Consider the following 15,652-nt stretch of genomic DNA (forward strand, 5'->3'; position numbering starts at 1 on the left):
TTCGAAGGGGGATCGGCAACATTTCCGTTTGCAAAAGTTCGGGGAAGAGGGTTGGCGCACTAGCGCATGTATCGGTCATACGCTCGTCGCTGAACGTTTTTATTACCTACGTCTAAAATCTCTTTTTTTCTCAACATTTTTTGTGCAATTGATTCGCTCTTGTACTCGAAACGATCAGTTTTTACTTGCGTTGAAACTTTGAAAGTACTTGTGACATTTGTGTACCTATAATGTACGCCCGTACACGTTAAGCCGCAGGCCAATCTCACCTAATGTCGTTCCTTGTTATCGCGAAACCGAGGACAATAATTGTATGATAACGGTTACATCATTTCGGAAAATACAAAGCCTCTGAATTCAGTGTTTAGTTTTCAGTTAAAACTTTTTACTTGTAAACATTATTTAATTGTATTATGGACCCGCACTGCCCACGATAACGCCCGAACAAAAATCGTGTATCGTTACTATTTTAGGATTGTATTACACAATTCGCGTTTGATGGTTTCGCAAAAGTCACCCCCCTCAATGGGCGTTAATCGTCTTCGGGCCAGTTCTCGGCGTTCAATTTAAATCGTCCCACAGTGTTGTCCGATGTCTGTGCTCATGCGTTCCCTCCATGAATGAATTCCGTTTGTTTAACGTTTATTAAGTAGGTAATAAAACAGGCGTTTCCGCTTGGAAATGTATGTGTTACTCACTACTGTTAATTGTACGCTCTCAAGTTTTGCAAGGTTAAACGAAAGGAGGAGCTTTTTTGAGGTGTCTAGTTATCATACACAATCATAAAATACTATCATGGTAAAATGTATGTAAATAAAATATGTTAATGAATGTAAAAACTAAAAAGAATATTTAATTTAATTAGGTATAGGTAATGGTATAAATCGTTCTCATAATCTCATTCATAAAACCAATTCATTTTATTTGCTATCATTCATAATTTTTTAATCGTAAATGTTTTATCGTGTTTATATTTAATTGATTTGGACTCAATAATATTTTTAAATGTTCGAGTGTTTCAAAGATTTGAAAGAGATAATTATTTTTTTTACTTCTTACACACTGCTTGTACAATATTAGGTACCAAATATATTTCAAATGAATAATATTATTAATTTTTTTTAAAATTATTGTTACCTGAGGGTATAAATAATAAATACATAAAATATTGTTTTAAATTATTAATAACGATGATGATATTCAAATGAGCGACGTATGTAGGTATAATATAAGCGGAAATCACTACTTTCTGCCAAGTTACAAAAACCAAGTAATGCCAAACCCTCCGCAATTAATCATTGTGTAATGATTTTTGATTTAAACTTATACCTAGTTATTAGTTAATGTTTAAAAATAGCAATGTGTAAACTAATAATCGATCAAACAGCATTTTTGAAAATGCAAGAAAACAAAAATAAACATTGATACATCAAAATTGTTAGAATTTTCGAAGCCACGAGGTTACCAAATTTCATATTTATTAATTTCCTGAAATAAATAATAAATATTTAGTTATCAGTCAGAAAATAATCAGTTACTTAAATAATAATTTTTCCTTTTGTAATGATTAGTAATAACAGATACATTTCGTAAATTTCCTTTTTGGTTCTAACCGTGTATTCAACATAATTTTCCAAGATAGAGCTACAGATAGACGCAGTATTTTCCTTTCAATTTTCAAAAGTCATACATTTTACCAAATGTACCGAACGCCCAATATAAATATTCCCTGTTTCCGAAGAGAATATACCAGATTTACTTAAGAAACCCGGTTTGGCCCGTGGCGGCCTGGTGTGTTCTCTTTTGAAACATGGTGTGTATATAAGAGCCAAATGTTTGTAATGGATTGAACATGTCTGGAGGTCCAATGGGATATTTAAAAAAGTATTGACAGAAACGATAAATGGGAAAAGACCTAGAGGTCGTCATAGGCAAAGGTGAATAGAAGAATAGATACAGTCAAATCAGACCTACGAATTTGTCCACCAGAATCAAGACTAGAGGAGAGTGAAGATAAAAGTGGCGGGAAATAGTTGAAGCAACGAAGGCCCTAAATGGGATATAAAAGCTAAAAGAAGAAGTAATAATGAATAACTTATTTACTGATTATAATAAAAAGAGTAGGTATGACTTATTGAATTTATTTTCACTAATAAACAATGGAGCTACTAGCTAGGTATATACACTATTGTTCAAGCATGATAAAAAGAAATAAAAAATTTAAACATAAATTTATAACGTCAATCCGAGGAGATCTATACCTAAATACTTATTGTAATGCAAGTAGGAATATAAAACCAAATAAACAGATATCACATTTGTTAAAGTAACATCAATTTTTGAAGAGAATTTTCTACTAACTCTAAGTTTATCTTTCTTTTTTTCTAAGTTTTTTCTTAAAATTTTAAGACATAAAAAAAAATTCGAAAATCCCCGCTTAAAGCGTACTTTTAAATTGGGTGCTTACGTACATGAGTACATATCATATTTAAAATTTTTTAAAAGTGCCTTACTCGGTGGATGAGGAAAAAGTTAACTTCAACTGAGGTCTAAGTTATTTTACTACGCACGGACTCATTAGATTTTAACTGCGGAACTGAAACTGTTGACACTTAAAACGCCAATGAAAAATTTGAAAAGTAATTACTACCATTTTGATTTTTAGATTTACAAATATTAATTTTAAAATATAGGTATCTGCTTAGTAGTATTTTCTTTGCGTTTAAAAAACCATTGTAAGTATTTCGAATAATATTATTTGCGATCATGACATCATAATATCTTACTGGTGGGTCATCGGTTAATGTAGTCATCTTGACGTGATTCCGCCTCCGCCTACTGAATACTTCCTCGATACTACAGCACGCCAAAAATATAAACCTACGTTTTCAAATATTTAATATTTACTAGGTATTTTACTGTTCTCTATACAGTAATTTTATACAATTGGTTTTAGGATGTACCTACATTACTTAACAATAACAATTCGTGAGTAATTTAAATATATAATCAACGTAGAATATTTAGTTTTGGAATTTTGCTGAGTTAAATTACATTTGGCATTTTTACACGGCAGTGGTGTTGACAAACCACATTCTGGCCCAAAGCCAAAGTTTCGGAAACTTACTGAAATTTTAACAGAAAACTTAAAACTTGTATTAGGTACCTAGTAATTTAGGCCAAAGAATAAACAAAATAAAAAAAAGAACAGACAGGTATAGCCTTGTAAATACTTATTCAAAATTATATTTTTAATTAATTCTTCTATTGTAAATAAACGATAACGATACATGTCATTTACACGTCTCAAGTATTACTATGTTGCTCCCACTCGACTTTTCTATTCATTTAATATTTTATGGGTTTCTAGCGATTCGCTGTTGTAGCCATCACTATCTCATAATCCAACGACATAAATACCTACACAATTCAAATTTAAAAATACATAAGCCATATATTTATTTTATTATGCAGATCAATATTTCTTATTTATCACTTAAATTTCAATTTTACTAAGCACTGCTATCTTATTTGTTTTATTAATCGATAGGTATTTAAATTTTAAATAGTTGAAAACATTAAGAACAATCACTTATTGGTTGTGATTTGAGCTTGTTCTAGATATTGAAAAACAAAGTACTAGTAGGAATCTACTAAATGTAAGTGTTCGTATAATGGTCTAATTTTCATATTAGTTATTAAATAAGTTAATTAACACATTTTTTTGATTTTGCACTATGACAGAGATTTTATTTTATGAATTTAATCTTAGAACTATTATTATTATCAATTAGTAATTACTATTCTATTATTATTATTATTATTATTATTAGTATTACTCATTTATTTTTTATTAGATGAAAAATCATAACTACCTGTTCCTGACCATTCTGAATTTCTGATCAATTAGTAATTTCAACTTATTTTAGGATTTATTTTTAACTTAAACTACTGCTTATAATTAAAAGCAATAAATTTCAAACATTGTAATTAAACGATATTTTTAAATTGTTACCTTTTACGGATGTCTTTTTATTTTTATACCACCCGATGATACGAATAACATTATCAGTTAGTGTATTAGCATCGTCAGTTATTTATTTATTTTTATTCATTTTCATTAAAAAAATATTCGATTTTATACTTACAATTTTCAATCGATAAACAAAACATTTCTCGCATTTCGCCATCAGTACAGCTAACGTTTACCAAATTATTTGCAACATTTAAAACAAACCTTATTAAAGTACTTAATGTTTGAGATTTCAAGTAGGTACATAACATATTTTGTTTGCTGCACACAACAATGCCGCATCATAATCGTACAGGCGCCACAAGGGCTATAAAACCAACCCGATATCAATCAATGCGACGACCGTACAACGCTAGGGGTGAAGGTCTGCATAGTGTCTCGAAACACTACAGCCTACGTCGCGTCATTGTAGCCTATCATTGTGTGTTAACTCGAGTTAAACCCTATTCAATCTTTTATAGGCCACTGTTTCTGCAACCCGTCTACCAGCTGATTCCGACTGAACAGATCGAATCCTGTCTGTGGCCTGATTTTTAATGATTTATATGAACTACTTTACACTTATGCCTAATACTTACTCGGTTTTTTTTTAAATTAAATACTTAAATTTCTACATATAAGTAAAATACTCAATAAATAATGTACCTATCCAAATAAATAATAAAAACTCCAGAACATTTTAAATTATGTTATTTTAGTTAAATGTAGTAATTATTAATAATTAATGATTATTATGATAGATTATATAGGTAGGTAACTATTTAAATAACTATTGTCTACTGAACATATATTTGACTCATAGATCCTACAAATGTATTATATTTAATTTTTTTTCTTAATTGAATCTTGTTTTTCTACATTTACACTCCATTTTTTATCTACTAAATGTGCTGGAAATATTGTTAGTGGAAACTGCAGTTAATTAAGTTAATTTATAAGATATTTTATTTGAATGTATACAAGTGAATGTACTTTTTCATAATACCTATGACGTAAGAAAATCAAACTATTAGCTAATTATTTAATATAAGTAATACTTGCCTGTACAATAATCAAAAATAATAGTTTATTATAATTATGATTTATTCGTTTTCAAGACTCGATTGATTCAAACTTAATCATAAGGTACCTTATAATATGTATTATATTGTATATTTATAATTAATTGTATACCAATCTAATAATGTTAAATGTAGTGTTTTATTTTCACAACTAACATGCGTTCAGTATTTAGATAACCGCATCACAGTCATACTACATCACTACTATCTATAATCTATATTACCTTAATATTTGCCATAAATTACGAACAAAATACCTATACCTATAGTTATTATTTCAGTAATTTCACTCGATAATAATCTTATAATTTTTTTGTTCTTATCTTTAATTATGTTTTTCTACCCTAACTTAAGACTTTTTCTATTATTCCTTAGTGTTATCCCAAACTATATATTATATTAGTTATAACCTTTTTTTTAAAAAATTATTTTACTTTATTTTGAAGAATTACAATCTATACTGTTATAACCTATAATAATATAATAGCATATCGGCATAGTAGGTATTACGTACTTAAAATTTGCCATGTTGCGCGTGGGACTGGGAGAGAAAACAAAATGCGTAGACTTCCTCTAATTAAAATTATTATAGACACCAATTTGATGTCAACTCGACGGTCCAATACTAAATAGACGCACATAAAAATATAAAAAATACAATTATGATCGAACTAGTTTCCCATACACCCAAATCGGTTTTTTTTCCCATGATTTATTATTTCATTTTCCGTCGGATTTTCTTGAATTCAGATTTCACATGTTTTATTTTCTGTTAAAATACCTTTTTTCAAAATACGTCTCACAATACACTGCAACCTTCTCTGTTGTTCTATAGATCAATAAAAAAATTTAATTTTAAATAATCAAGATTGTATTTGATTGGTTATTTGTACCACAAAAAAAATATTTTGAACATAAATTACTAAGAAAATTATTGAAACATATATGGGATTGAATAATAAGTGTGTACTACAATATCAAATTCAAATAAAATGAACAATAATTTTAGGTTTGGTACCTTGGTGTAGGATATATTTTTGATTTAATTTTAAGTTTTAACTATGACAAGTAGCAACACTGTAATTATCGAGGTAATTATTATTATTTCCAAAATAAAATTTACTTCATTGCATTTGATAAATTTAAATACATTGGTTAGGTACGTATGGTTACTTATGTATAATTAGGTCTAAGCAAATACCGACAATTAAAATTTAAAAAAGTATGAAAAGTTCATAGTTTAACAATTAATATTTATTGACTGAAAGTTCAATGTTGAATTACTAATAAAATAATTACCTATAATGTATAAGTAATAAACAAATAACGCTTCAAAAAAGATCTATTATACAATTATATATATATATATATATATATATCAGAATTTAAAATTATCATTATTATTTATTACTACTGTTTTATTAAAAAAAAAATGAATTGTTAATATTTTTGTATTGTGATTTATTGACTTTTACTTATCTTTTATGATATATGTACCTGGTAGCTGGTACACAATATTATATCTAATATTTTTTAAAGCATCTATTATACCATGTTTACAATTTACAACGTGTAACCTAAGTTAACCTTTATCATTATAGTTCAAAAAAATTGGGAATTTTAATCTTCATTTCATTTACATAAGAGTTCAAACAGCAGATTACATCCTCTTTACTCATTTTTCTTTCATAAATTATAGTTCAACTAAAGCATATTATGTTAGTGAAGTTAATACCTATACTTGAATATTTTATGAATATTTTCATACAACACAATTTTATATTTAACATTTATTTTTGAAATGTACATTCCTAAAGATATATTAACAGGATAAACAAAAAATATTAATATTCCTATAAACTGATTAAGTCGGTTGGGATCATGTTGCATGTCTTTTGTTGCAAATTGTCGTATCTTTAATACAGTTTTTAATTTTAACGTTACTTATTCAACATATTATTAAGTCAATACAAGTGTTATTTAAATCCATTTTTCATAATTGTTGTTGGCTTGAATAGTGTTCACCCTGTGCTACATTCCAATATAGGTATATTATCTGTTTAGAGTTAAATTGTTTTTATTGATTGCGTCCAACACTTTAAAAAAAGTTTGATGTATCCGCTTTTATGTTAATGGAACTGATCAATATCATGGTATTTTAACATTTTTAACAATATAAAAACGTATGCCTGAAACAAGAATACCACCACCTACCTAAAATATTCCTTTAGATTGTAGATAATTGACGACGTACATTAAGTAATACAAATTTAGCTACATTTGTTTATATTGATTATATTAGTATACTATATATAATATATCAAACAGTTAGTAACAGTTACAAGATGCGCACCTTAACTGGGTCCAAAGAAGCAATGGTTCTTTATAAATTATTTATATTAGGAAATTTAAAGTTACATAAAAATATATGTTTTATTAATGACTAATAACTATAATAGTAATGAGAAAATAAAATCGATTTTTTTATTGTTTTTTCTATAGATTAAGTCATCATGATCTCCAGTTATATTATCACTTTTTGTATCTTTGACCTTTCCCAAATTTCAGTCTTTTGTATATTATGTTTCAACAATAATATTTTTATATAGACAATCAGCTGGGTATTTATAGTTTAAAATATATTTTATTTACTTCATTTACTTAATTTTACAGCACATTACAGCTGGCTAATGCCCAAGGTACAGTTTAGAAAAGATATAGAAACAATATAATAATATTTAAATAATAATGTAGGTGCGATTTGTCAATTTAACATTTACCCATTGATAGATTACCGGTTAAAATGAATTTCGCAGAACTGCTCTCAGCATAGTCATAGTCGTCTTCTGTTATAACTCGGCGCAACCGGTTTCGACTTTTACTTCTTTTCTAGGTTCTTGTCTTCTCAGTACGAAGCCGTCCAACGAATAAAATATTCCCTTAGCGGTAATTATTGTACTAATTCTAGTGTCTAGTAATCAACCTTCTACGTCTCTACGATACTATTCAATTTCAGCGATGAAGCTTATTTTTATTTTTTGTACCTGGAGTTGTATATTATACTGTATATAGGTAATATATTTTTAAAATTATTTATTATGAGGTATGTATTACAATTTATACCAGTGGATTGGTCAATTTTAAATACGCCTTTTTTAAAAATCAGAGGAATCGTTGAAATGTTTGGCAAAAATTTGTTCAAGTACTAGGCTGTGATAAATGTAGACGAGAAGTCCTATAGTCGGCTATAAATCGAGTTGGCCGGAGTTGTCGCTTTGCCAAACATGGTGGAAGTAGATCCTAATGTTATTCTCGGTGCATTCCTCCCCCGTATAAAGGCGCTATAAGTCTTTGTATTCGTCAGGGCCCAGCGTTGTCGGATTTTTCGTGTGAACTGGAAATATTATTATTGTAATAAACTCCGTGCCCCCGCACATTAGAAACGCCGGTGCTCATTTTTAGGATATTATATACAAACCGTTGCCGCCACCGTATATTATGTATAATGTATACGTACCGCTACAGAGTTGGGCCGCCATTAACCGCTTGCACGGAATTCTGTGCGTGTATAAAATCGATAAGTAACGCCGCCGTCTCTCCGAGGCCAGTGGTTTCCAAAACGGAAACGAAAAACCACCGCTTTTGTTCGGTGCGCGTTCCATGGCGTTAAAAAACAAAACCAAAAAAAAAATAACAAAAAATGTGTCACGGTGGTTGAACTTGGAGGCCGAATTGGTATGTGTTTATTATTTTATGGTTTGCGCTGTAGAAAATATTGTAGGCAGATATAATACAATTATTATTACTATTATCATCATCATTACGACTTGTGTTATGGCGATGATATTATTATAAAAATATCCGATGACAACCACCACGGTGTACATAACGCGTGTTCTAGAGAAAAAGTGAGAGGAGGGTCACCTCTACCGGTCACTGTAGTGTGAGCGTGGTCGTGTATACAGTGTGTTTTAGTTGAACGACCTGCGCTCGCGTTGCGTTGCTTTATTTCACGCGCGACACATTGTTCTGCTGGTACCGTTACTGACGCTGTGTACGCGTGGTTCGTGATAGTCGGTCGGGAAATGGACCTAGGCGGCGACGATGATGACGACAGCACAGTAATTAGACGCACGTAATTTTGTTTGTTTAGAAAGGAAAAAGAAGGACTCTTGTTCAATACCATATATTCATACATGTTATATTGTGTCTATGGTGACACTTGACTGATTTATCACCAATGAAAAATTCATTTTTCTTATCAGAATAATGTAGGAGAAAATTAAATCCCAACAGATTACAAGCCCTATTCATCGAATAACAAGTACGCTACAATTACTGTACCCTTGGCGGTGGGTAGTTGACTTTAATAAAGACAGTCAACATTTTGGTTTTTAATTTAGTTATACTTATTACAAGAATTACAAGAATATTTTATCCCAAAACGATGATTTAGTTTCGATAATTTGATATTTTTTTTATTGATTGTGACATCAACGCATTATAATACTTTAATTACAGACATCGTGATTAAACGCATTCTGAAACATGTATTGTTTTGTTTTCATTATTATTGTATGTTTTTATCATCTACTCGCTCCGGAATTTTATACGACACGCCACACGCGGCAATTAACGCAAGACGACCGAATTTTCCCCTAATCTGTAATAAAACTAAAACGTAAATAAAAGTTTTTTTGTGTAACTCGTATTATCATAATTTATGGGTGTATATTTCGCAGCGTGGAACATATATAGCCGATTATTGTCTGCAGACTAATGCATTCTGATCAAACTTTCAGTTTCTATTTTCAATGTTGATTTTTTATTTAAAACTTTAAAGTATTTCATTGAAAGACAGTGGCGTGAACGAATTCGTATTATCAGTATATATAAGGACCTACAATATAATATATATTTTATGCATTAAATGGATTGTTTTGCGGCTGCACGTTATTTTGGGTGTGGCGCCCGAATGAAGAACGGCGTTTTCCTTGACAGACCACCACCGGGTCTTGCCCTGGATAAATAAATTGTAAATTTTCGGTGTCTGACCCGCTTATGAACACGGACGCATTCGGCCAGATTATTATTCTCACCGATGCGTCGGCGGCGACGTTATAGAACGTAACACAAACGTGAGCATGGCATCTTATATAAGGAATATTACAATATTGTTATAACCCTGTAACAAGAGCGGCGGTAAACGGTTTATATACATATTTAATTTTTTTAACGTTTGCGCTTGCGTATATGGTGTATCATCTCATTATTGTTATTTATTTCCAAATAGTACGCTTTTGGCTTATTCATCGGTATTGGACTTCGTGCGTTTCCGATTAAACACATTTTTATTTTGTATAAGTACTCTATAATATAATGTGTATATATATTATATTTACCAATGTCAAATTGTGCATTGTTACTGAACATATTATAAAATTGTATACATTCGGACCGTAATAGCGCTATAGCGATAATCACATTGACAGCGTGTGGTTTATAATGATAGTTACGATATAAGGTTTAAAACAACTACGGGAGTGTATAATTAACAATAAACAATACGCCAGACGTACTAACTACTAAGTACATATTTTACTACTAGCTCGATCAATTTGCACCCATAACTGGTTTCTAAGCAATGACATGTTTATATAATCATTATATTTGTATATTCGTTCAAAATATCTATGAAAATGAATTTGCATGCATGTGCATGCATTATGCACGAATCATTTGCTGCATGTATGAAATTATTTCATTGAAATATAATAATAATGACCTCAAACTTTCTTGTGCCATCATATTTTAATAGTGATATTATAATAGTCGAACTAAAATTTCAATTACACATTACCTAAATGCTCTAATATTTGCCTATGATATATATAATAATATAACTATTTTCTTAGCTAAACACTTAAAACTGCTAACGGTATAGTTTTTTTTCACGTCAACAATCAAACTGTTATTTTTTCATTGCTTATTATACCTATCTGTGAAATTTGCGCATTGTGAATTTCGAACGTGTTTTTTATTAAATTCTATTTGAACGATGACGAATGAACGAGGAGAAGGAAAAGAAAATGATGATATTATAAAAAAAATCTGGGCCAATTGCTCTGTATAAGTATCATGGCTGCAGCCGATACCCCCAAAGGAAACGTTTCGCTGTTCTTGTTGTATATTATTTTCCTAGTGACGTCCATTTCGAGAGAGAGCAAAATAAAATACGACAATTTTATTATTATTATTATTAACTTTACAGGCCAAACGCGCTGCTATGCCAGTGACTGATGACTAGTAGCACGCAAACTGTACCGATTTAAAACTAGCAATGTTCATAATATAATGTGTAAATTGTATACTGGAAGGGCACAGGCCCCATTGTGTTATTATGACTGTTTTAAAATTAATCTATTCCAATTTAACCGCAGCTGGTGGATAGAACGCCTACGTTGCATTTTTTTCTCGGACCATTTTTTTAAATATTTATTTTGGAAATGTTTGAACAATATTATACAACATTCTGAGCTTTTCATTCTATGACATTTAGTTGTCTCGTGAGAATAAATCGACATCGATTTTTTCATTGTACCCGATATTTATCATTAAAACATGCTGTACTGTATCATATTATCATGTATTATAAAAAAATGTGTTAAAACATATTTGTTATTGCATTTCTGTGAAAATTTACTCCGATAACTCAATGATCATATTAAAATAAAAATGTATACCTACCTAGGTACATGCATTATTAGGTACCTACTTAATATTGTGCTGTCATATTCAACTTATTACTAATAGATCAAAGAATTAGATAATTTATAGTTTCATTTTCAAATTTAACGTTTTTATTAGTATTTGGCATGAAAAAAATGATTAAAATAGAAAATTTAAGGTCAATTTTAGTCAGATTTGATTGTTTTCAAATGTATTTAATCAACATTTTTACTACTTAAACTATAGTTTTACTTACTAAGTTATTTTGATTTTATAATTATTTTATTTAAAAACATTAAAGAACAAAATTAATTTACTCATATACAATATTTAATCCCCATTTTTATTTATTTTACACAATTCAATTATTTCACTGTATCTATTGTACTATTTTTGTTTTACTTTACTACTAGTATAAAGTCTATGATTTTTTAAAGTATATAAAATCAAGAAATTTGTTTTTAACCGCTACTCAATCAGTTTGATTTTTAATATTATTTTTATTGGATAAAAAAAATATATTTACTCTTGTTCTATCAAGATTAATTTCAATGTATTATATAGTCTTAGATCAACGTGATATAATATATTTTAATTAAAATTATTATAAGTTGTAAAAAATAAATCCTTTGCCCCTTCCTTCGCGTTACATGCACGTTGCCTCCTCTACGCATCCGTTTAGTTGCGTATCCCGAGTGAAATAAGTGTTTCAATTTTAAAAATATTCTCAACAGCTTTGAAAAGCGGTTACCGAATTCTATTTTTGTTCGTGCGTTGCCTTGTAACTGCTCTCATAATGTTATATACTACTCCTACCATGAATTTTTTTGACCAATTCTTATGTACCATATTGTATGTGCATTCACGTGGTATTACTCGATTTTAGTGGGTTTCATATATTATTATACGGGTGGGGCAAACGTAATTTTAGTAATTGTCTCTTCGTACATACGATATAAATGGGAAGTCGAAATTGACAAATTGTAATGTCAAAAACAAAAAACATATAATGATTTTATGGGCTACTTCAAATTACTGTTTAATTCTTAATACTAAAAATGTCTCTGCCTTTGTGTGACTTTTAAAGGCTTAGTATCTATGATAGATACTAATCAATGCTTTCAGTTTGAGTTTCACATAAACATTTATTAAATTTAACTTGAAGTGTATGTTTTGGAGTGGTGAACAGCGGTGATTAAAAATAATATTAACTGTCTACCAAAACAAAACGTTAACGTGTATGTTATTACTAATAAGTTATTAGTTTATTACCCATGAAACATAATATGTTTTATTGATACCCGCTTCCCACATCATTTCTTGTGCGATCGATAGATACAGGTATAATATTACTTATTTTGGTATGTTTGAATTCATAATGCACTCCCGAGATTCAGTCCTTGTTCTAAAATGTTGCGCTCTTGCTTATGCATCGTATATTACGCAGACACGTAGTCTTAAATTTATGTGTAGACCATCATTACATAGGATATCCGGAATAGTAATACGTGATTGACTTAACTTCGAAACATAAAAGATTATATTATTATTTTCCACTGCTGAATTTTTTCTAAATAATATAATCTAATAAGTTATCTTTTTATCGTAATTACGTCATAATAGTATGAGGTGTGCGTATAAAGTTATATTGGTGTATTTTTTTTAAAGTATTCTAATTATACATGTCTAATGTATATTCTATATATATAATTAGTTATTACATATTAGTTTTTGCCTGATTAATTGCACGTTTAAAATTCGATATTTATGTATTGAAAATCGAAATATTCCGAACAATATTCTGCTTCAGAATATACAATCAGAAATAGTCATTCAAAAATAAAACATAATAATAATGAAAAAAAGCAATAAAAATGTAAAAAAATATCTTCAACAACGTTCGAATTAGCCAGATCAGTGAAATAATAATTAGTCTGTAATTCAGTGAGTGTTATGAGTTGACTTATGACCCTAACATTGTATATTTATTATTTATAAGTTTGTTTTGTATATTAATAGATATTAAATATGCAATATTATAAATCGTTTTACATTTTTTATATTACAGATATAACAAACTATATAAAGGTGTCTGGCTGCCATGACGACAGATATCTCTGTGGTCCGGTGGGATCCGGCCATACAGCAAGACGGAACCGGTATTGTTGAAGATTATGAATATGACGGTGGAAACTCTTCTTCCAGACTATTTGAAAGATCCAGAATTAAAGCTTTGGCCGGTAAGTTTTGGTTATTTTATTGTCCCGATATCAGTAAAAAAATAAAAACGAAAGGGACAATTATTTCTCCACGTACAAACATGCGTTATTGCATGGGGTCGTAGAGAGTAATTTTTCAGTGTACACTCAGACTCAGTCACACCTCAACTTTATCACTCATGTAGTCCTTACCCAACAGGGGTTCTGCTTTATACGTAGTTGACTTTGTGTTTTTTTAGACGAAAGAGAAAGTGTCCAGAAAAAGACGTTTCAAAAATGGGTAAATTCGCACTTGGTTCGGGTACACTCCCGAATCGGAGACTTATACATAGACCTCAGAGATGGGAAAATGCTTATAAAACTATTGGAAGTTCTTTCTGGAGAACGATTGGTAACAGCTATATTTGAAATTTATGTAAACATTTTTGTTATTCAATTTTTAACACGATTATTTGTATATAGCCAAAACCTACCAAGGGAAAAATGAGAATACATTGTTTAGAAAATGTAGACAAAGCTTTGCAATTTCTAAAAGATCAGAGAGTACATTTAGAAAACATGGGATCCCATGACATTGTTGATGGAAATCCAAGGCTTTCATTGGGTCTTATATGGACAATTATTCTTAGATTCCAAGTATGTATTAACTACAATGTGTACAATTTAATTTAGTATTATGCTAATAGAAAATATATTTTTAATTTAATTTTAGATTCAAGACATTACCATAGAAGAAACCGACAATAAAGAGACAAAATCTGCAAAGGATGCTCTACTTTTGTGGTGCCAAATGAAAACAGCTGGCTATCACAATGTCAATGTCCGCAACTTCACCACTTCTTGGCGAGATGGTCTTGCATTTAATGCAATCATTCACAAACATCGCCCTGATCTTGTACAATTCGAAAAACTTAGCAAAACTAATGCCATGCACAACTTGAATAACGCATTTAATACTGCCGAAGACAAATTAGGAATTGTAAAATTATTGGATGCCGAAGATGTATTTGTTGAACAACCGGATGAAAAATCAATTATTACATATGTTGTTACATACTATCATTACTTCAGTAAAATGAAACAAGAAACGGTTCAAGGAAAGAGAATTGGACGTGTTGTTGGAATAGCTATGGAAAATGAGCGTACCGCCCAAGAATATGAACGTTTAACTAGTGACTTATTACAATGGATCAAGCAGACTAAAGAGTCATTAGCAGAAAGAAAATTCTTGAATTCTTTGAATGGTGTTCAACAGCAATTACAACAGTTTAACAACTATAGGACTGTTGAGAAACCCCCAAAATTTGTCGAAAAAGGAAATTTGGAAGTTTTGCTTTTCACATTGCAGTCTAAAATGAGAGCTAATAATCAAAAACCATACACTCCCAAAGAAGGAAAAATGATTTCAGATATCAATAAAGCTTGGGAACAATTAGAAAAAGCTGAACATGAAAGGGAGTTGGCCTTAAGAGAAGAAATCATAAGACAAGAAAAACTTGAACAGTTAGCTCAAAGATTCAATAGAAAAGCGAGCATGCGAGAGACATGGTTGAGTGAAAATCAGCGACTAGTTTCTCAGGTTAGTTTTTAAATTAATTGAAAATAGAATT

At 29.9% G+C, this 15,652-nt stretch overlaps 1 protein-coding gene across 4 annotated transcripts in view; it reads left to right on the forward strand.

Moving 5' to 3' along the window:
• The window catches only part of LOC111042290 (spectrin beta chain), a 28,510-nt gene that overhangs the window by 629 nt on the left and 12,229 nt on the right, over positions 1-15,652 (forward strand). For all 4 annotated transcript variants that reach the window (XM_022326846.1, XM_022326844.1, XM_022326845.1 and 1 more), the window contains exons 2-5: positions 13,892-14,063; positions 14,282-14,433; positions 14,505-14,678; positions 14,755-15,621. In XM_022326846.1, coding sequence (XP_022182538.1) covers positions 13,925-14,063; positions 14,282-14,433; positions 14,505-14,678; positions 14,755-15,621 — 1,332 coding nt within the window. In that variant the 5' untranslated portion in view covers positions 13,892-13,924. The remainder of the gene's footprint in view (positions 1-13,891; positions 14,064-14,281; positions 14,434-14,504; positions 14,679-14,754; positions 15,622-15,652) is intronic.

The sequence above is a fragment of the Myzus persicae genome, unplaced genomic scaffold (assembly GCF_001856785.1).
Source record: "Myzus persicae strain clone G006 unplaced genomic scaffold, MPER_G0061.0, whole genome shotgun sequence".
NCBI classification, from domain to species: domain Eukaryota; kingdom Metazoa; phylum Arthropoda; class Insecta; order Hemiptera; family Aphididae; genus Myzus; species Myzus persicae.